At 41.9% G+C, this 21,619-nt stretch overlaps 2 protein-coding genes across 5 annotated transcripts; one reads left to right on the forward strand and one right to left on the reverse strand.

Moving 5' to 3' along the window:
- Window positions 1–197: 197 nt before the first annotated feature.
- Window positions 198–14,278, reverse strand: fzr1b (fizzy/cell division cycle 20 related 1b). 4 transcript variants are annotated; one of them, XM_080836102.1, is made up of 14 exons: window positions 14,132–14,278; window positions 13,266–13,408; window positions 12,880–12,981; window positions 11,910–11,973; window positions 11,505–11,632; window positions 11,297–11,379; window positions 10,961–11,144; window positions 10,667–10,732; window positions 8,895–8,997; window positions 8,360–8,541; window positions 7,555–7,788; window positions 2,489–2,593; window positions 1,135–1,227; window positions 198–774 (listed from the first exon to the last, which is right to left on the reverse strand). In XM_080836102.1, the coding sequence occupies exons 2-14, from the start codon at window positions 13,338–13,340 to the stop codon at window positions 733–735; spliced, it is 1,461 nt and encodes a 486-aa protein (XP_080692228.1). In that variant the 5' UTR covers window positions 13,341–13,408; window positions 14,132–14,278; the 3' UTR covers window positions 198–732. The 4 variants fall into 4 exon arrangements, with proteins under 4 accessions (XP_080692228.1, XP_080692229.1, XP_080692227.1 ...); XM_080836103.1 differs by having other exon boundaries at window positions 14,109–14,278; XM_080836101.1 differs by having other exon boundaries at window positions 13,945–14,278.
- Window positions 14,279–19,722: 5,444 nt separating this feature from the next.
- Window positions 19,723–21,459, forward strand: prdx1 (peroxiredoxin 1; the record flags this gene model as incomplete). Its single annotated transcript, XM_080836457.1, has 5 exons — window positions 19,723–19,828; window positions 20,095–20,248; window positions 20,373–20,495; window positions 20,597–20,727; window positions 21,236–21,459. The coding sequence occupies 5 exons, from the start codon at window positions 19,723–19,725 to the stop codon at window positions 21,319–21,321; spliced, it is 600 nt and encodes a 199-aa protein (XP_080692583.1). The 3' UTR covers window positions 21,322–21,459.
- Between the last annotated feature and the right edge of the window lie 160 nt (window positions 21,460–21,619).

Genomic DNA, 21,619 nt, shown 5'->3' on the forward strand with positions numbered 1-21,619 from the left:
TATTTATGAGATTGATATGAATGATATTGCATAACCCACATGTATTTCCCTGTGTGTTGTCCCTGCCAAATAACATGAGCAGGTGTCTGTGCTGTAGACAGCAATATCCAAAAAAACAAAAAGGTTTACTGATCCAAGATGTCACGGAAGTACTGTATTTATTCTGTGGTAGAAGATAGCATGATAGCTCACCAGCAGCTCGCAATTGTGTACACTTATCAAAATATAGAAAAATCTCACAAGGTCACAACTCTTGTGCCTCACATTCATTGCAAGACCCAACCGTTTATATATAGCTTATATTTCGACTAATACTTCTACTCATATAATAAAACATATTTGTCAACATTCACAAAAGACAGTACAGTAAAAAGAAGATGGATGTTCAACTGAAAAAGTCCTCATTCGGCAGGTGTGAGTGCATGAATGACATCACTTCAGAGAAAGTCAGGATTGGTGGACAGTTCTGGACAGTAGAAAAGGAGGTGGGGTCACAGGTCAAGTGCTTGAGCTTTTTCTTTCAGGCCTGGGGTCAATGCCATCATCATTTCAGTGAGTCTACAAGGAATGGAGTAGGATCTTTTGTTTGTTTTTTCACTTTTATTTTTCCACTTCCTGAATCACAGCTCATGAAACTGAGTTGATTTTGCAGACCTGGCATTTCTCCCCAGACATGTAGGGTTAAGCGCCTGTTGTCCAGTTATGCAGATGACCCTGTCTCCTCTACCGTCACTATCGTATCCTGGTGAAGAGGTTTAATACGGATTTGGATTCCTGGGTGGAGAACACAATGAGAGAGTTAGCCGGGATTGGATGAGGCAGGACGTTCTGTGATGAAGGCTCATTACATTTACATTTAGTCATTTAGCAGATGCTTTTGTCCAAAGCGACGTACAGGGGAGAGAACAGTCAAGCTACAAGCAATAGAGACCTAGTGTCTCAATAAATACTTTTTTACATTAAAAAAAAACTGAAAAACAGTGCAAGAATGTAACCGCAAGTTCAGTACTTAGTAGATCATGCTCATCATGATCAGTGATGTTTAGTCAGTGATGTCCATCATGATCAGTGATGTCCATCATGGTCAGTGATATCCATCATGGTAAATGATGTTTAGGCAGTGATGGTGCTTACCTTGGTGCATCGTGTTTTACTGAAGACGTTCCAGAACCTCAGGGTCTCGTCTCCTGCTCCCGTCACAATGGCCTCGCCATCTGGAGAGACGGCCTGAGAGAAAGACATTGAGACAGAGTGAGAGAAAGACAGTGAGACAGAGTGAGAAAGACAGTGAGGCAGAGTGAGAGAAAGACAGTGAGAAAGACAGTGAGACAGAGTGAGAGAAAGACAGTGAGACAGAGTGAGAGAAAGACAGTGAGACAGAGTGAGAGAAAGACAGTGAGACAGAGTGAGAGAAAGACAGTGAGGCAGAGTGAGAGAAAGACAGTGAGACAGAGTGAGAGAAAGACAGTGAGGCAGAGTGAGAGAAAGACAGTGAGGCAGAGTGAGAGAAAGACAGTGAGACAGAGTGAGAGAAAGACAGTGAGACAGAGTGAGAGAAAGACAGTGAGGCAGAGTGAGAGAAAGACAGTGAGACAGAGTGAGAGAAAGACAGTGAGACAGAGTGAGAGAAAGACAGTGAGGCAGAGTGAGAGAAAGACAGTGAGACAGAGTGAGAGAAAGACAGTGAGACAGAGTGAGAGAAAGACAGTGAGGCAGAGTGAGAGAAAGACAGTGAGACAGAGTGAGAGAAAGACAGTGAGACAGAGTGAGAGAAAGACAGTGAGGCAGAGTGAGAGAAAGACAGTGAGACAGAGTAAGAGAAAGACAGTGAGCCAGAGTGAGAGAAAGACAGTGAGACAGAGTGAGAGAAAGACAGTGAGACAGAGTGAGAGAAAGACAGTGAGACAGAGTCAGAGAAATACAGTGAGACAGAGTGAGAGAAAGACAGTGAGACAGAGTGAGAGAAAGACAGTGAGACAGAGTCAGAGAAATACAGTGAGACAGAGTGAGAGAAAGACAGTGAGACAGAGTGAGAGAAAGACAGTGAGACAGAGTCAGAGAAAGACAGTGAGACAGAGTGAGAGAAAGACAGTGAGACAGAGTCAGAGAAAGACAGTGAGACAGAGTGAGAGAAAGACAGTGAGACAGATGAAGTATGAAAGGGTAAGAGAGGTTCACATGTTCACTTACAAGGGCATCTGTGCACAAGGATTACATTTCTACTGTTGCAGTTTGGCGTGGTGGTGCAGTGGTTAGCGCCACAAAGTCGTTTGCAAGCCGTTGGGTTAGCTTCCCGATCGCTGCAGGTTGACTGCACATGGCTTTGGAAACCTAACCTTTACATTTAACGTGTGATCTCCAGTCTGAAAGTTCCATGATCGTTGATTTTTGGAACTACACACTGCCACACCACACACACACACTACACAACTGTATCAGCACAGCAAGTCACTGCTGTAATAGCCACGTCAACTACACGTTCACTTACCAGGTACAGGACCCTGTAGGAGTGCCCTGTCAGCTTGGCCACCTGTGTTAGTGAGGGGTACTTCCAAACCAGAATCTGGTTCTGAGAGTAGCCGTGTGTGCTCACCTGGAAAGAGACCAGCGGGGCATTACTTCAATACACGTGTACAGTCTACAGGAGAGACCAGCAGGGCATTACTTCAATACACCTGTACAGTCTACAGGAGAGACCAGCAGGGCATTACTTCAATACACGTGTACAGTCTACAGGAGAGACCAGCAGGGCATTACTTCAATACACGTGTACAGTCTACAGGAGAGACCAGCAGGGCATTACTTCAATACACCTGTACAGTCTACAGGAGAGACCAGCAGGGCATTACTTCAATACACGTGTACAGTCTACAGGAGAGACCAGCAGGGCATTACTTCAATACACCTGTACAGTCTACAGGAGAGACCAGCAGGGCATTACTTCAATACACGTGTACAGTCTACAGGAGAGACCAGCAGGGCATTACTTCAATACACCTGTACAGTCTACAGGAGAGACCAGCAGGGCATTACTTCAATACACGTGTACAGTCTACAGGAGAGACCAGCAGGGCATTACTTCAATACACCTGTACAGTCTACAGGAGAGACCAGCAGGGCATTACTTCAATACACCTGTACAGTCTACAGGAGAGACCAGCAGGGCATTACTTCAATACACCTGTACAGTCTACAGGAGAGACCAGCAGGGCATTACTTTACAGTTTTTATCCATTGCTTTGGGCAATTTCTCGAAACCGAGATTACATTCTCAAAGCTCTTAGTGCATTTGGCAAAATAGCCTATATGGTTCAGCACAACTACATAGATCACCTTCAAAAGGTCATATCTCACCCAAAACAGTTAAGTCAAGCTTCAAAACCAAATCATTTTCTCATAAAAAAAAATGTCAGTGCCCCCAAAATGAAAAGTTCCTTCCCGAAAAGAAAAGGACATTCTCCAAGCTTTAAATATATTTGCCAAAATAACCTAGATGGTTTATCAAAACACTATGGCACACCTACAAAAGGTCATATCTCTCCCAAAACAGACAACTCATCAATTAAAACTAATTCCTTTTCTCATACTGATAGTCAGTGCCCCCAAAATGAAAAGTCCCTTTGGCATTGTTTAAGCACTGCAGGTCAAAACGTTTAGATGTTTTGTCAGTATGTCAGTGGACCATAGAAATATCCCTCATGTGCACATTTCAAACTTGGCTTAGTCCTTTGACACTGAATGGTTACTGTAGTAGATGTTTTCTTTCCAGAATACTATGTGTATCAAACAGAAACAAATTCAAGAGGAGCCAACAAGGTTTCACATGACGAACTGTATTGGACTCATGCCATGGAAATTGTTACAGTATGTAATTGCAAAACAGGCACAGAAAATGTGTACAGCAAAAAAGACTGTCAAACAAAAAGAACATCAAAACTAAAATTAAGTATAGCCTACAGTAGTAAACATACAGAAGGAAAGGAAGTCTTCAGTCTTCGTCCTCACTCTCCTGCTCAGCCTCACACTCACGTCTGTCTGGCCACAGATTCTCATCTACATTGCATCTTATGTTCTCCCTAGCAATGCAACGTGGGAAGAATTGGCGTGCATGCCGCAACCATCCCCTGCAATGATCAGCCGTTACATCCTCACAAGCAGCATCCATTGCTTGGAGGAGGGACCTCTGATTTAGAGCCCGATGCTCGTAGACCCCCTGAAAAAAACTCCTCAATAGGATTTAGAAATGGGGAGTAAGGGGCTAGGAGCACTATCACCATCCTTTGATGGGAAGCGAACCACGCCCTGATGAGCGGGCCACGGTGAAAGTTGACATTGTCCCACACAATCACATATGTCGGCAAGTGAGGCCCTACCAAACACCCCTCATGTAGAGGGATAAGATCAACCTAAAGGCGGTCTAAGAACACCAGGAGCTTCTGGGTGTTGTATGGGCCGATACTTGGAATGTGGGTGACTACCCCGTTTTCGGATATCGCAGCACACATTGTGATGTTGCCCCTGCGCTGTCCTGGGCCAGTTGCCCTTGCTCGTTTGGTGCTTCCATGTTCATTCTTGTCAACTGTACTGAACTCTGTCAAGCCCTAGATGTTTGATGGAAGCATTTATACTCCTGGATAGCACCTGTCAGCTAACTAAAACTAGAATGCGTTTCGTGAACGAACTGCGAGAGTGTGCTTGCTCTGTTGCGGCAATGACAGAGAGAACAAGTGCCTTGGAATTAGTCTCTTCCCCTCCTAGTCTCCTAGAAGAGTGAAGAAAGTAAAGAAGAGTGGAAGAAGAAAAGAAAGAAGAGTGGAAGAAAGAAAGAAGAGTGGAAAGAGTGAACAAGAGTGGCTCTGGATAAAGACAGTAAAGAGAGAGTGAAGAGGAAAAATATTGAAAGAAGGAGAAAAAAAAGTGAAGCAGAGAGATGGAGTGTGAGAGAAAGTAGAGTGAGAGGGATAGAGAGAAAGAAGGAGAGAGAAGTAGAGTATTTGCAGGGCTCTACGCTAAGGTTTTTCCCAAGGAGCACATGTGCTCCTAAATGAAAAAATTTAGGAGCACACAAAACAAATTTAGGAGCACAGCAGGTTTTGTTTTACGCGGAAGCAAAGCATGTCATACTCATTTGCGACCTATAGTTACAAACATTGTATTTTCCAACGTTTAACCCTATTCATGTTCAGTTATTCCAAAGCAATTTAGCTGGTAAATTGATCAAATTACTGCATTTGTTCATACAACGCTTTGGTTGACCTCTTATCAATTGTTATTAGTAGTATCTTACATAGCCAGCTTTACTTAAAAGTTTATTGTAAGATATAGCTTGTTAGACTTAATGCAGTTAGAGTTAGACTGTAGGTCTAGTATCTAACGTAAGCAACACTTTTACTGTATAGCTAGAGCACGTGTATCACATTGGTTTATAGTCTGTCAAATTAGTTAGTTATTAGTTACTAGTTATTGGTGTTCGTTGGCATAAAAAGTTAGTCTCCTAGTTAGTACATCTGATTAGAGCTAGCAACAATGAAAAACCTCTTCTGAAACTAAGAAGGATAACTATGACTAAATGTGACTAAAACTAATATGCATTTTTGTCTTAAGACTGAATCTAAAATAGCTGCCAAAATGAATACATCTCAGTGTTCATTTTGGCAGCTATTTTAGATTCAGTCTTTTAGATTCAGCAGCTATTTTAGATTCAGTGCATATTAGTTTTGAGCACACTACAACAGCTACGCTGTGTCCAGGTACATCCTCAAACGTTTTTCAGTTAACCTAATGATTCAAGGTCTCTCATGAATCATTACTCCCAGGCCAACGTCACGGGTTAATGTTAACTCACGCTATCAGTCATGCTTAATCCTCTCCAACCACATTAGCAACAAAATAAACTGGTGAGCTAACAAGTTAACCATTCTTTCAGTATAAGCTACTTTTGCATAGCCCCGTACAGCTAGGATAGCTCACGTTACCGTAGTAGGAATACAAGCCTTAGCTCACTATATTCACACAACTAAATTCATGAATTACTTCACAGGTTTAATTCACAACTTGAATTAAGGAAAATTATCCCCCGTTACGGCTAGCTGAAACTGCCAGTGGATACTCCCGTTACGTAGTGTTAGTTAGCCTTTAGCCCAGGACTCAGATATTACAGCTGCTTAACACAGCTAGGATAGCACTGCTTAACACAGCTAGGATAGCTAACGTTACGGTAGTGGGAATACAAGTTTTTCAAGTTCGCACGTACCTATTTATGCAAGTGAAATACTCGCACTGTAGAGCCCTGGATGGAAGGTGTCTCTTAATATTCCTAGTTATACAGTTGAATGGAGAGGAACAGAGAGAATAGGTTCCTTGGCGCAGGTGTCAGTGAAGCACAGGTGCAAGCCAGTTTAATGAGCCTATTATGATGTCATAATGCCCCTTAGTTCTGCCATGCAAGTCTATGGGGGAAAAAGGGGATGAAAAAAGAGGAATAAAAAAGGAGTGGCAAGGAGTACCGCCACGAAAAGATATAGCAGGTTGCACCGGATCGGGCCGGACATTTCGGTGTTTGAACGGCGTCTCTATCTCAATCGGGCGAGGCGTAGTTAGCTGCAAGAAAAACGTGGAGAATAAATAAAGAAAACTTATGAAGAACAATACTGTGCTTTCCTTCGGGCAAGCACACTAATTACTGAGTGATTGGTGATCGGATGTGAGAAACTCCTCCTTGATTAGTAAAGTTCTAGTTGCACCTGAAAAAATGAAGCCGATGATCCAAGAGATCCATATTACAGTATATACCATGATGTTTTTCATGGTATTATGTGCCTGAACGATTGTGACAGTGGAGTGAACTATTCTGCAGGTGATGATGTACAGAAGGAAATTATGCCAACATGTTTTGCAGCGAACAACCACTTGACTGAGAAGCAACAGTCAGTTTAGACCAGCAAATTGTATTCAATTGGTAATTGGACTAACTGAAGGCAATTGTACCTAACCATTTGCACAGATGTGCTAAATCATTTGAAATGTGTGCAAGATGTATGCAATTGTACTTGTCATTTGCAAGGAGTTTCTAAAACAATTGGAATGAGAAATGCCAATCGGTTTTGAACAAGTGCCCAGTGGTTTGGAGGTTTGCACATATTGTTTTGAGAATGTAATTTCTGTTTCGTGAAATTGCCCAAAGCAATGGATAAAAACTGTAATACACGTGTACAGCCTACAGGAGTGACCAGCAGGGCATTACTTCAATACACCTGTACAGTCTACAGGAGAGACCAGCAGGGCATTACTTTAATACATGTGTACAGCCTGCAGGAGGACTAATACATTTTCATACATCAGTAATGATGATGCAAATAGCAATGTATTTTAAGTAATAGTGAAAAAAAAGTTTAGGAGACAGAGTGTTTATGTCTAAAACTAAGTGAGTATAAGAGTATGTCTGTTGTCTGTTGACCACAGGACTGTACACTTGTTTGAGCTAGCCTTTGGTTTTAGTGATGCTACATGCTTGGTTGCAGACATGACTGGGCGTGCTTGAGCACCTTTACTCACCAGTTCATTGGCGTGTTTGGACCAGGCCAGGTTGCAGACCTGTGAGCCGGTGTCGGTGCTCTGCAGCGCCTGGCCCGTTAGTGTGTTCCAGAAGCGGAGGCAGCGGTCGGCTGTGCCCCCGCCTGATGCCAGCAGCCCGTGCTGGTGAGGGGACCATGCGATGGCCTTGACCGCCGCCAGGTGGTCACTGTACTGCTGCACAGGGAGCAGGCTAGAGCTGTTCCACACCAGCAGCTAGAGGGCAGCAGAGGTCAGCAGAGGGCAAATAAGGACGTGGTTCTCCCAGTTCTCTTTGTCAGCCATATTATCAAAAACTCAATTAAGATCTAAAGCCTTGCGTTTCAATTACTGTGTGGTGTGTCCCACTGTCTAACAAGTATCACACAAGTACAAAGCTGCACAGAGGTGAAGGGCACTGAAGGAGCACCACAGCTGGCTTAGAGGAATCTCATTGGCCCGTCTACCTTGGAGGAATCTCATTGGCCTTTCTACCTTGGAGGAATCTCATTGGCCCGTCTACCTTGGAGGAATCTCATTGGCCCGTCTACCTTGGAGGAATCTCATTGGCCCGTCTACCTTGGAGGAATCTCATTGGCCTGTCTACCTTGGAGGAATCTTATTGGCCTGTCTACCTTGGAGGAATCTCCTTGGCCCGTCTACCTTGGGAGGAATCTCCTTGGCCCGTCTACCTTGGGAGGAATCTCCTTGGCCCGTCTACCTTGGGAGGAATCTCCTTGGCCCGTCTACCTTGGGAGGAATCTCCTTGGCCCGTCTACCTTGGGAGGAATGTCATTAGCCCGTTTACCTTGTTGTCGTTTCCCCCTGAGGCGAGGTGCTGGTGGTCAGGTGACCACTTGAGGCCGCAGACTTCCTGCCGGTGGCCCTGCAGCCGGCGCTCAGCAGAAGGGGGGGTGCGGATGTCCCTCTGGAGGATCACGCGGTCCCGGCTACCCGACGACAGCTGCTCCCCGTTCCAAGCCAACGCACCTGGGGAGACATGGATCAGGGAGGTTTAGATTTTGATTCAAGACATTGAAGAAGACATATCGGTGCTGCAGGGAATGACCTTTTGAAAAATAAAAAACATTCATGCATTTGTCAAGCCATGTCGGAAAGGTCTAAAATAGTCCGCAAATAAATGCAGGGAAGCACCTGTGACGGCAATCGTTTGGGATTTGGAATCGCATGACATTTATATGTGAATGTTTAAACTACTATAACTCCCTAGAACTGGGGGCAAGTCTACTGCAAATAATAATACTAATAATACATCAAATTTTTCACTGTAGTCCTGTGGGACCATTTCTGCCTGGCTGTGCTGGTGCTGTGCAGACACTGACCTACGCGTGCAGAATGACCCTCAAGGCAGGTCAGCTTCCGACTGGCCGCTGCATCCCATATCTGCACGAATCCCTTGTGCGTTCCCACGGCAACCAAGCTACCCTGCACAAAACAGAGGCAGGAGTAATAGTTAGCTGACATTATTAACTGTGGTAGAATGAGACCTCATAGCGACAATAGCAAACAAATGTTGTCTTCACATCTTCTTTCAGTTGCTTATAACATCACAAAACTAAATCATAGAGCAATACCCCTGTTGCCTGGTAACCACTAAAGCAGGGGTCTTCAACAGGGGGTCCGCGGAGGTACTGCAGGGGGGTCGCGAAATCTTTGGTTGATAAGACAATTTTTTTTTTATATTTAAAAAAAAATAAAAAATTAAATTAAACCAATTTTTTTTTCCACAATTTGAAATGTCTTCCGAATCAGAATTGTATTTATTCCCTTTAAATTTACATTAATATAAATCCAACATATTGTAGCGAACGTATAAATTGATGGAGAAGACGTTATCTTTCAGTCCAATCGACACATACAGCTACCCACAGGAGCCCTCTCAAGCTGGGCACCGGTTTACTCACAGCACCTTTCATGCAAATACGACAGCACAGGCACTAGCCAATCAGATCGCGTTTCTGCTCAAGTCTAATGAGCACGAAGATCAAAAATAAAAGATAGCGGACCAAACTCCATAGCTGGTCTTGTTTGTACCTATAAATTGTTAGTTTGACATTTTTTTGCTTAGATTTAAAAAAAATGAATAAAGAGAAATAGACACTGTACAAGGTCGAAAAACGTTAATTGTAACTGAAAAATAAGTCTGAGAGGATTTGCGAGGTGTATGAGCCCCCTAGCTAATGTTAGCATGCTACTACCTACAATCTTAACAACTTGCTAGTGGTGTGATTTGACCTGTCAATCTCACTATAACATCTACGTATGTTGTGAACACAACTCCATGCGCCAGACTCCTCCTCCGTCATCCGTTGGATCGTGTCAGTCAGGAGTTATTGAAAAGAAGATACATCTCACTAATGTGGGAGGATGTGTGCCAATCGACAGATGCTTGAGGATTCACTGTCCCTTTCTTTATGTATGATGAAATAAAAACATATATCTGTGAATTATTTTAATAAGTTGTTATTAATTGTTAGCTCAGAGTTGTTTGCAAGATGTATGTTTATAAATGACAGTGGCACGGCCACCCTGTACCTTTCATGTTATTAAATGTTAAATTCAATTCAATGTTACATTTTTTTAAAGTTCAAATCGTTGTTCAAAAATGTTAGGTTAAATTCAATGTTAATAAAAGAAAAATGTTAATGAATATATTAACCTTTGTATTATTTTAATAGCTTAGTGTTGAATACACAATAGCAGGGTAGCTATGTTTATTTGGCACTAGGCCCAGTATATTATAAACAAAATTGTATGCAATTTATATAGTAGGGGGTCCCTGCTCATCTCGCCATCAGTTTGGGGGTCCCTGGCCTGAAAAACGTTGAAGACCCCTGCACTAAAGCAATGGTTCTGACGAGGTGGTTCAAAATGATCTCTGACTTGGTGAAAATTCTTTTAAACCATTAATATGTTAGTAATTAGTAGATTACGATTCCATATCTAATTCAACATCATTGTAGCGGGCCAGCAGTTATGTTATGTCAAAATATCACAAATGGACAATCAAATTAGCCCAGTTAAATATTTCATGTAGCTCATGTGTTGTGTGCTCAACTTTGATGTGTGCCAAATGAGCCCAAAAAATACAAACCCTTTCATTCCAACACACTGATGTTACCGAGTCCCCATCCACCGACAGGTCACATAACCTGGTCACCTGTGCAAAAATGCATGAATATGAATTATTAAATGATTTAACTATTGCCACGATATGTACAAATTGACTGCCATTGGCCATATCATTTCAGAGTTTTTACTCCTATTCACAAAGCAGTTTTTTTCAGCGGTTGTCTCACTACAAACCCAACTGGAGTTCTCAATTACTGGTGAGTTACTGCTCCGTGAACTCTTTCCACACACTGAGTAGGCCTCCTCTCCGTCTCACCTGACTGGTGCAAGCGCTCCACAGGTACACACACGCCCCCAGGCCCACGCTCAGCAGGTTACCCGCGGACCAGTCCACTAGGTTGAGGTAGAAGTCGTCCTGCAACTCCGGGGCGTCCAGCACCTTAAAGGGGATCTTGGAGATCTTGCGCGCCGGCTTGCGGGGAGAGCGCAAGAGCTTGTGGCTGTGGATACAATCCAACTCAGTTCAACTCAATTCAGATCACTTTAAGTGCATTAGTTTCAATCCGTCTCAACTCCATTGTAATTCTGAGTTTAACACAATGGCTACTGGTACTAGGATAAGATAAGATAAGAGCATGTTCTGGCTCCATACCTCTTATTGCTAAGTGGGGAGAGTGAGTATGGAGAGACTTCGTTACCGTTGTCAAAAGGCACTCTCTTTGATTGCACTGAGTACTAAAGACAGGAGAGGACAGAGGAAGAGGATTCTAATGTCAGTCACTGCAGATCATTAACACCAAGAGGAACCAGGCAAAGTGGAAACAGACAATGTGAGGGACACGCCGTCCGGCACTTCTCACCTTGAATAGGCTACATGTGTCCTGGGAAAGGATGGCGTGGCGACGGTCATCTGTGTGTGGATCAGGGACTGTCTCAATGCCTGCTCCCAGTAGCTCGTTCCTCAGCAGGGCAGCATATGCCACTGCATCTGCAAGGGGGGGGACATTAACGAGCCGATGGTCAATTCATTATCATTTTGACAAGATGATGCCTCTGGATCTGGTTAACTTGGGTATACCACAGAGGTGGTGTGCTCCCTACAGTGTCCGTGGTATTGTCCATTGCATGGTCCATACTGCTTTTAGTATTTCTAGATTATTTATCACATACGTGAACATTTTAATTCCATATGGTGATGTGCATCTGGCTCTAGCAAGGGCAGAAAGAACGTTAAGGTGGTGTAAATAAGAAGAACATCTATATACCTTTGCCTGTGTCTGCTGAAGAATCTTTTGATCTGTGATTCTGACTGGGAGACCGACAGTTTTCCTGGACAAATACCAAAAGAACAACAAGATTATCAGTGATTTACAGACAATTGTGAAATCTTTGCCATAGAGATGGATTACGTATGAAATAGTGGCAGGACAATCAGGCATACTCACAGATGCAAAAACTATAACATTGACCTAAGCGTGGAGGAGTGCCTGTGTGTCTATGCCTGTGTGCAAGTTGTAGGAATATCTATGTATGAATAAGAAAGGATTTACAGGACACCCATTTAATTAGTTTAAGGTTTAAATTTGGGTAACAGTAAGACAGAGTTTTCAAGTTGACCATTGTAATTTGAAACGAGGGTATGACCCCAGTTGACACAGGGGTAAAGTAATGGGTGTGTTATTAGATAAGGGATTGCCTTCTGATTTGATTGGGGTCAAATGGGAGGTTACATTTAATTGGCCCAAGGGGTCAACCAAACAGGGTACAGGTGGGAGCTGTTAGGCAACCTTTAAATATGTTGGCGCGGGTTCATCCTGTAGATCTTTTGCCGGTAATCATCTATTTATTCAATGATCAGAAGGCAATCCCTTATCTAATAACACACCCGTTACTTTCCTCCTGGGTCAACTGGGGTCACACCTCTTGTTTCAAATTCCAACAGTCAACTTGTAAACTCTGTCTTACTCTAACCCAAATTTAAACCTTAAACTAATTCACAAAACTTTAAATATGTTGGCGAGGGTTCATCCTGTAGATTTTTTGCCAGTAATCATCTCTTAATTGTATCTTAAATTATACAACAAATCTATGAGAACATCACATCCTGGTTCGAATTGCCGATTGAGAATTGCATGGAGTGCAATAGATGCTACAAAATGTATGCAAGAAAACACATGGGGCAGACTACACAAACAGAAGGTGCACAGTTGGAGGTGCCAGTGATAAATGTCCTACATTGGCATAGTGGAAATTGATGCTCCAGTTACTTCCGGCTCGAGTAGGAATGAATCTGTCTCCTGACTTGATACTGACAGGACTGCATGTTGCATAACCCTGCTGTGGAGTTTGAAAAGGAGACAGACAGAAATTTGACAGACTTTTTAGTATGGCACCTAATCAGATATACTCTTTTACTTGACTTACCTTACTTTAACTTTACTTAAACACCATGTAATAACAGTTGCCAACATGAAATGTGCTCCTTGTGATTGAGTTTTTTTTTTTTTTTTTATCATGCCATGAATTGGGCAGCGAAAATCCATTAGGCAACGAAAATCTCAAACAACCTGTAGTAGGCACTGATTACCAATGTAACAATGAAGATAGCAAACTTGAACTACCTTGGCCAGTTGAGCCTCGGGGAGGTTCTGATGGTTGAGCTGCCTCAGTAGGCGTCTTTCATATTCCTGATCCATAGCTCTATGGACGTTCACCAGGACGCTCGGCTCCCCTCAGTCTCCCCCTCCCTTTAAACTCCCCATTACTGCAGAAAGAAGAATTATGAGTTGTTGCCACTAACGTGGTAATTACTGAAGCATGGTTAAGTAAATCAGCCGAAATGGGTTGGCATCATAAGGTTGTTCGCATGTAAACATCGGTATCGATAATTGTCAGAATGCCTAGTCAGAATGCCTAATCAAAGTAGCTAAATATTGTTACAAGTAGCCACCTCATATTACACAGAGGAAATAATGAGTGTACCGTCAACGTAGGTCAGATGTGGCAATTGAAAATACCTATATCAGCTTGCCTGGGTTAGCGTAACCTTACATAGCCAAGCTATCTAACGTTAACAGTGATTGCCTAAATTGCTGCTCAAACTGTGTGCTGAGACACAGACTATAGATCAATTACCCAGTTTCGTTATTTTATATTCACAATACAACATCCAATTGCACGGTTGCCAATGTAGCTGTAATTCATATATCTGTGCTTGAAGCAACCCGTGTTAGCCATATTGGTCTTTAACTAGTATCGATAGTTGTCATGGCAGCTAACCTAGCCAGCTAGCTCGCTCACCTTAGGTTTCTGTCAGTAGAACACAAGTGGCTATCCTTAATAGTGAATTTCAAAGAGTCATCACACAAAAAGAGACTTCGAACAAATTAGGAGGTTAACGAGCAACCTAGCCCTTTAACCTGATAACTGCCATTTAACCCAGCTAACGTTAGCTCATGTTATACCTACGACGCTGAAAATGTCCCACCTCCTTCCTTCACACCGTGGCGTTATTGTATTGTAGCAAAAACTATCATGAATAAAATATCCAAGAATAAAACAGAACGAGACAGTCGTCTTATATCAGTTCAACTGACGATAATTCTCAGACGTAGAGATGTCACTACACATTTTTTTTCGCTGTAGGGTCTTCCCATGTTTATATCTGGATCAAGATGGCGACAAAATCAGCTGTTGTGCAAACATTTCCTGCGCCTCCGCAGCGCTATTCGGATAAAAATGTAATTCAAGGAATGTAGGCAGATATTTCTTATTAAAATGAGAAGAACGTATTAACAAGTAAATATCTGTGTTTTTTGTGCAAATTTGAGTTTTCTGTAATTTCTTTTATATCAAACTGTATGCAATTGTATTGATCATGGGAACATGGCTGGTGATATTACAGCGGCGTTGTTATGGTCACACTAGAATAGAATATCTTCATTGAACACCTTTGCAGCTTCCATACTATGTGCTATTAAAAAACTAAAAATAAGATAAATGGCACTAAAATAGCAATAAAGTACCGTGTAGCCTTAACAGTTTCTGACAGTAGTAGGCTAAATAGTTCAGCAAATCCAAAACAGTACAGAAGAACACAAAATGAATGTATATTATATGAATCTCTGTACATTGAGGTTATTAAACAACAGATAATGAACACAGTACAGTAACACAGAAAAGAGTGTGGATCTCTGTCTAACTTTATATTTTGGAGGCATAGTGCAATAGCCTTTATGTGTGTATGTCAGTTGTGGCTGACAATCATGGGGAATACTTGGTGGACTGGATTGGATTAAAAGCATGGCTCTGGGGAAGAAGCTATTTCTCAGTCGGAAGGTACTGGTGTAAATGGCCAAGAAACGTTTGCCAATTATGAGTCAAACTGTCAATTGCATGGGTGTGTGGAGTCTTACAGATACTGGCAGCTTTTCTTTGGCAGCGTGGGCTATGACCTTAAGGGCTGGGAGTTGTTGGTGTGCTTTATTTTTGTATTGTAGGCCTATAGGGACGCAACGGTGCAGTGGGCCCACGGTTCGGTATGTATCACATCTTTTTGGCCACGGTGCCGGTATGGTTTCTGTAGTTTATATTTTAGGAAAAAAATGAAATCACCCTTTAAACAAGAAAAATGGCTGCATGACTGAGTACGCCATGTTTCTGACTCTATTAAAGTGAGGTAGCTTTCACTTGTTCTGGAGGTCCAACTTTCAGTTCAGAGAGAGCTAGGTAGGGTATCTGCCCTGAAGGCAAAAGGCCAGTACCACTGTTGGCCCACTGGGGGCAGAGCTGGCAGTCCACTGGCCTTTTGCTCATCAGCTTTCCAGCGGTCTGCTGGTGACTTGCAGACTCACGGCCCACTGTTTTGCCACTCACTTTCAAAACATTTATACTGCTTCAGTAATTTTCACCAAGCCTTAACATTTTTACAGATGTAGCCAGTTTGTAACATACGTTTTTATTTTACAAAGTAATTTTTTGCCATGAGAGCCTTTTAGTAACCTATGAACTTCTTGTCTTTACCTACTGATATTTTAAATAGACTACGCCAAGGATATGATTCCATTGTTAACGTTTTATATTATTTTCTTATTATCCACGCCCAGCTACACTAGAGATGGTGGTGGTCTGAGAGCGGAACAAAAGTGGTACACCACCAGGGAGGTATACTGACCAATATATTCTTGCTATCTGGGTCTTCTGTAGCTTTGTCGCTGAAATATGTGCAGGAGAAGACATAGTATCACGATTCTTTTTTTCATTAGGAAAGCAATGTTCTGAAAGCGAGAGCCATAACAGTGGGCCATTTGTCTGTCCTTGGCGGAGGTATGTGTTCTCCGATTGCCCTACTACTTTCTTTTTTTTGTTTTGTTGATTGGTCTAAAAATTGGTGTTGAGAGGCCACAGCAGGAGATTACTGTGTTTTCGCTAACGAGTAGACTTTCCTTGCTCCACCAGGGATATGGCTGGGTAATGGCGACATAAAGCCTAAATAAGCCATCACCTTAGAAGTGTAAAGGAAAATGACATATACGGGTTCACGAGTGCATCTCCATAAGGGATTACAAGCTATCTTTAGCCAATCTGGAGATGCATCTGAAGTTACCTTAGAATATTGTGCCTACCATTTTAAGACCACACACACATAGCTCTCTGGTCGGAATCCAACCCAGTCCAATTCAGTCCTGCGATAATTGACAGATCTGTAGAAAGATCATTTGGATGAGATTCAATTTTACAAAATATTGTCCCGAGCCTTTAGCTTCTCAAATATCAAGGGATAGAGAAGGACAACCTCTTTGGTGGCTAAGAGAAGAAGAGAGAAGAGGACCATGAGAGCAGATTTGGAGGTTTAGTCAGGATCTGATCAAACAGCTGGGTCATCTGACAAAGGTGTGAAAAGACCTGAAGCTGTTGATGATGAACATGGCTAAAGATGGCATCATTACATAGAATCTGAATTTGTTCTCTGTGCTACTATCCAATATGAATAAACACTTAGCTTGTCCTAACTACTTGGGATGTGACAATTTGGGTCTTACAGTGACTTCAGCACTCCTACTGTAGAGCATGTGACTCTGAAGTCATTTATTTTGATGAGCCAGGTGTGTGATCAGAGGGGGTTGTAGCTGCAGCATGGAGCCCACAGTGGGGGGTATTGTTAGAGTTTGTGGCTGCTGTCACTACCTGCTGTGTGGGGAGATCTTCATTAAATCCTCTCTCTGAGGACCACTACTTGTGTACTAACAAAGGCACTGTAAAGACAGACCTACCTATACACCGTAGCTGCAGAACATATCAGTTTAAAGGTATATGCGTGATCTCAGCACAAAACAGAGTGAAACTGATATGTAATTGTTATTTAAAACACAAGGAGAGAAAGGTACTGAATAAAAGTCCTGTCGTGTTCCATGTTAACACTGCTCTGTAGTCTGTTTGATTGCACTGCAAGTGTAAATGTTTGTTTCAAGGGGACAAACTTAACAAACTGTGTTTTTTTGTAATAAAAACTTTTACAAATGAAAACTTTGGAATAAATCCAAAAAAATGAAATTCAATAAAGGATCAAACAAAGCTTCTATATCTACTGAGTACGAAGGGCAGGCATGCTGAGGTTTTCATATGCATATCTCATGCTGTGGTTAAAGGCCTTTCTGTCTAGCATTGAAATCGGTGCTTTATTAGATCTGATTCACACAGCTGTGGTTTAATGCAAGTCCATTGTGCCCAGTCCCTCTTATCTGGCCCTTCATGCTGCAGCCATGGCAACGAGATGAAGAGCTGTACTTGGGGCCGAAAACATGAGGGAGGGAGATTGGGGGAGAGAGTGCAAATGACAACCTGAGTAACCTTCAGTTTAAAGACGAGGGAACAGCTATGTTTTGTGGGACTGTATTGATGCAAATAACGGTTTGGTTTGATTGTACATCAATGTTTCCCTTCCCTTCATGCTACAATCATGACATAGGGAGTCTCTTTTCATCTCTCTCTCTCTCTCTCTATCCCTCTCTCTCTCTGTGTGAAGTGACATAGTAAAATATTCCAGTGTTAGCAAACATTGCAACATGCTTTGTCATACATATCAGGATGCAACAGATTTTTCCAGGAAAATACTTCCCTCTTATTCAGGAAGTGGTTAAATATTAGCAGTGTAGTATGACAATGTATTAAAAAGGGAGGCCTATTCATGTTTACAGGAAAATGTGATTACTTTCCCTAACCAAGTGTGTGTTGTCTTAATTGTTAAGATGAGATGTTAGAATAACCATATTGACACACTTTTAATAATTTTGGGGATCAAGACTGATTTTCACCCACTGTGACTAATGAGAAGCCAAGTCATATGATGCAACCCCATGACCCCATTTGGTCAAGGAATGCCGTTTATGGGGTAGGAGCTATCTGTTTTGCTCTCTGTTTACATTATATGGGAGTGCCTTACCGAGAAATGGTAAATGTATTGAGGTATACGAAAAGTAACACATGCCAACAATTTTTCATGAACCAGTAACAATCTGATTATGAGGTAGAAATCTTAGGGGAAATATAAAGTGGCAGATTTTTAAAAAGTGTTATGACACAGTGCTGAGTGCTGACACAATGTTTAGTTACAGCATTTGTCACGGAAGTATTGATCCAAGTTTTGGTATACACTTCTGAGTCACACTGCTGCACTGGAACTCTACTACTGCCAGTCCATGGGTTTGAGACGAAATGTGCAAAGTCATGCTGTCAAAGTGGGATTGTAGATAACTGGCCCGTGGTGAAGAAGACGAAATGTGGAGATGTCCTCGCGAGATTTGAGATACATTATAAATACAAGCAGGCTGCGCTAGAAGTTCACGCATTCACGGACACCAGTGCAACAGAGAAGGTAAGTTGCACGTACGAACAAACGTGCCTTCACAGCGACAATTGGTTGAGGAAGCGAGAGTGTTATTTGATCTTGTGACTTCTCTGTATACGAAACAATGCAGAGCTGCCATGTCCGGAACAAACTTTTGGACTAGGTTTTTTTTTTTAATGTTTGAAAAGTTTAGAAGTTCTATGCTGATGAGGAAAAAGGCTTAACATCTTTCTTCGACAAGATATGTAGGCCATTATGTCAGACTGAAGGGGTTTAAATGGATAAAAAGCTATGTGAAGGCTCAATTAGACTATGTTAAGAGGAAATAGCTTTGGATTTCAATTCATGTTCAATTCAAAAACAGTCAGATCGCTAGAAAGGGTTTTCAATTTCTGTTAAATATGCAACAAACCCTGAAAACGTGATTGTTGTACAGAGCAGTTGAAGTGTTTCCAGAATAAATGATCATAGACATAGACCCATTCAGCGCCCTACAAGCTGAGTGTGCGGGTGGATGCATTTAAGACACGCAGGTGGTCATAGGCTGTAACCCATGCCATACTGAACAAAGAAATTTCGCTTAAATAAGGAAGTGTTAGTCTAAATCTCGGCTGGTTCTGTTGGTTTAGGCTAATTATAGCTATCGGTTTCCCCTAACGTCTTTTTTTGCTGGGATAGGAAGAACATCAAACTTTATTCTACAATTAACTTGGCACTGTTGCCTAATTTATGTCCTAATCATCCGTGCTGTGATCAGGCTACAACATCACTTCAAAGGTTACATTATAACTTACCAACGTGTACGATTAGGTATGGTATTCAGATAAAGGGCTTATGTGAAAATTAAATATCTGGTCACAATGATGATGATGTACTCATTACACTACCCAGATAACATGCATATAACAAGCATATATCTGTCCACCGGTGGTCTTCAAGCTCTGGTACGACCACCATTGTCTTTAGCTTTAGGGCTTGGATATTAAGAAAATTACATACATTGTTAGCAATTCCTGGAATTGTGTTTTGAAATATCAGCTGCTAAACATAAGAAGTTAATGGTATTAGAGGGGTTTCAATATGGACAATGCCAGTCAATTAAGACCTTCACATTTGTAACATATAACAATGAGCAAAACACAATGAGCTAAAGGTCAGCAGCTCTGATCCTTGGTATTTTCATGGGCTAATTTTTCTTTTGTTTGTAATTGTTTTTGCTTACTTTGAAATAGATGGCTGCTGGCAAAGCTCATATAGGGAAGCTGGCTCCTGAGTTTACAGCCAAGGCTGTGATGCCGGATGGCCAATTTAAGGATGTGAAGTTGTCTGACTACAGAGGTAAGATGGTATAGGAGAAATGTATACCCAGATAATTTAACAGTGCTGTGTTAATATCTGTTTCATGTTTCAAAGGGATCTTAAGGGTTAGATTTGTTTTTGTATGGATGAACAAAGAATAAGCTACTTCTTAACTCTTCATCATTTTACTGAGTGTATGTGGGCTATGCGTTCATTGATCAAGTATTCAGCCGTTGTCTCTAATGCAGTCATTTTCAATGAACTTGGTGAACTTTTATGATCATATTTCTCTGTTCTACCTGTAGGAAAGTATGTGGTGTTCTTCTTCTATCCGCTGGATTTCACCTTTGTTTGCCCCACGGAAATCATTGCTTTCAGTGATGCTGCAGAAGAGTTTAGGAAGATTGATTGCGAAGTTATTGGCGCTTCGGTTGACTCTCATTTTTGCCATCTTGCCTGGTGAGTTCCAAGTCAACTTCATATGAAAGCTATCATAATATTGAAGTAAACCCCAGTTTAGTAGTAATAACATTGTTGGTTGACTATCATAAAGGTTTTCCATGTGGGTCTGACTGCCTTACAGGATCAACACACCTCGGAAACAAGGTGGTCTCGGTCACATGAAGATTCCATTGGTAGCTGACACCCTTCGTTCCATCGCAACAGATTACGGTGTGCTGAAAGAGGATGAGGGCATTGCCTACAGGTGAGGTGGAAGGGTGCCTTGCCTCCTTAAGTCCTCCTTAAGACACCAGTCTAATACAGTTGCATCATTACCTGTGCTTTGTGGATTTTTTCCCCCTTTAGAGGTCTGTTCATCATTGATGACAAGGGAATCTTAAGGCAGATCACAATCAATGACCTCCCAGTGGGCCGCTCAATTGATGAGACCTTGCGACTGGTTCAGGCATTTCAATTCACTGACAAACACGGAGAAGGTATGTCTTTCTTGCTGACAATGTAATAGTTCATATTAATGTCAAAGCACAGGCCTTTGGCTGAGTTTCTTAAGTTTTTTTTTAAATTGACTGGTAATGGCTGTGATGCATAGTCCCAATTAGAATAGAGTGGAGGTCTTATGTATTGCATAGTATTTACACTCAGTTAACACTGGTTCCTAACATGCCGCAAGCAAACCGTTTGCGAAATTGCACCGTAAATGAAGTGGAATCTCCGAGAACCAATGACAACAATCTGGAGGTGGGTGCGCATGTGCGAAATGCTTTCCACGTACAGCTCGAGTGAGCGATTTTCAAAGTGATGTTTCACTGTGGGCGCTGTTGCATCGCGGTATGTTAGGAACAGATGGTGAAGGCCAACACTTTTATACAAATGGGGATCAAAAGTAAAAAGCAGTCTCTATAGGGCATGACAATGTAATTTGTATGTATTGCCAGTCGGGCATGCAGAGTGTGATTCTGATTTGACACTTTGGGTTTTCAACAGTTTGCCCAGCAGGTTGGAAACCAGGAAAAGACACCATCAAACCTGACGTCAAGCAGAGCAAAGATTTCTTCTCCAAACAGAACTAAGAAGACCCTACTCTGTACTTTAGTTTAGGAGTTGATGTGGACCACTTTTTTTTAAGTTAAGAACATTCCTATACATATACGCCTATCTATTGTGACTGTTAATGCCTTTGAGAACAAAATATTTAGCTGTTATCTGAGTTAAACAATTTTGTTGGAGCACACACCTGTTTCTTCATAGTCAGGAAGTGATGTTTTTTGTGTGTGTTGCAGCATTGTGTGTTAAGTTTCATACATCCGATGTGCATTTCCTTCAAATAAATGAAAATTTCACGTTCAATAAATACATTACTTTTCTATT

Source organism: Sprattus sprattus, assembly GCF_963457725.1.
Source record: "Sprattus sprattus genome assembly, chromosome: 4".
Taxonomy (NCBI): Eukaryota; Metazoa; Chordata; class Actinopteri; order Clupeiformes; family Clupeidae; genus Sprattus; species Sprattus sprattus.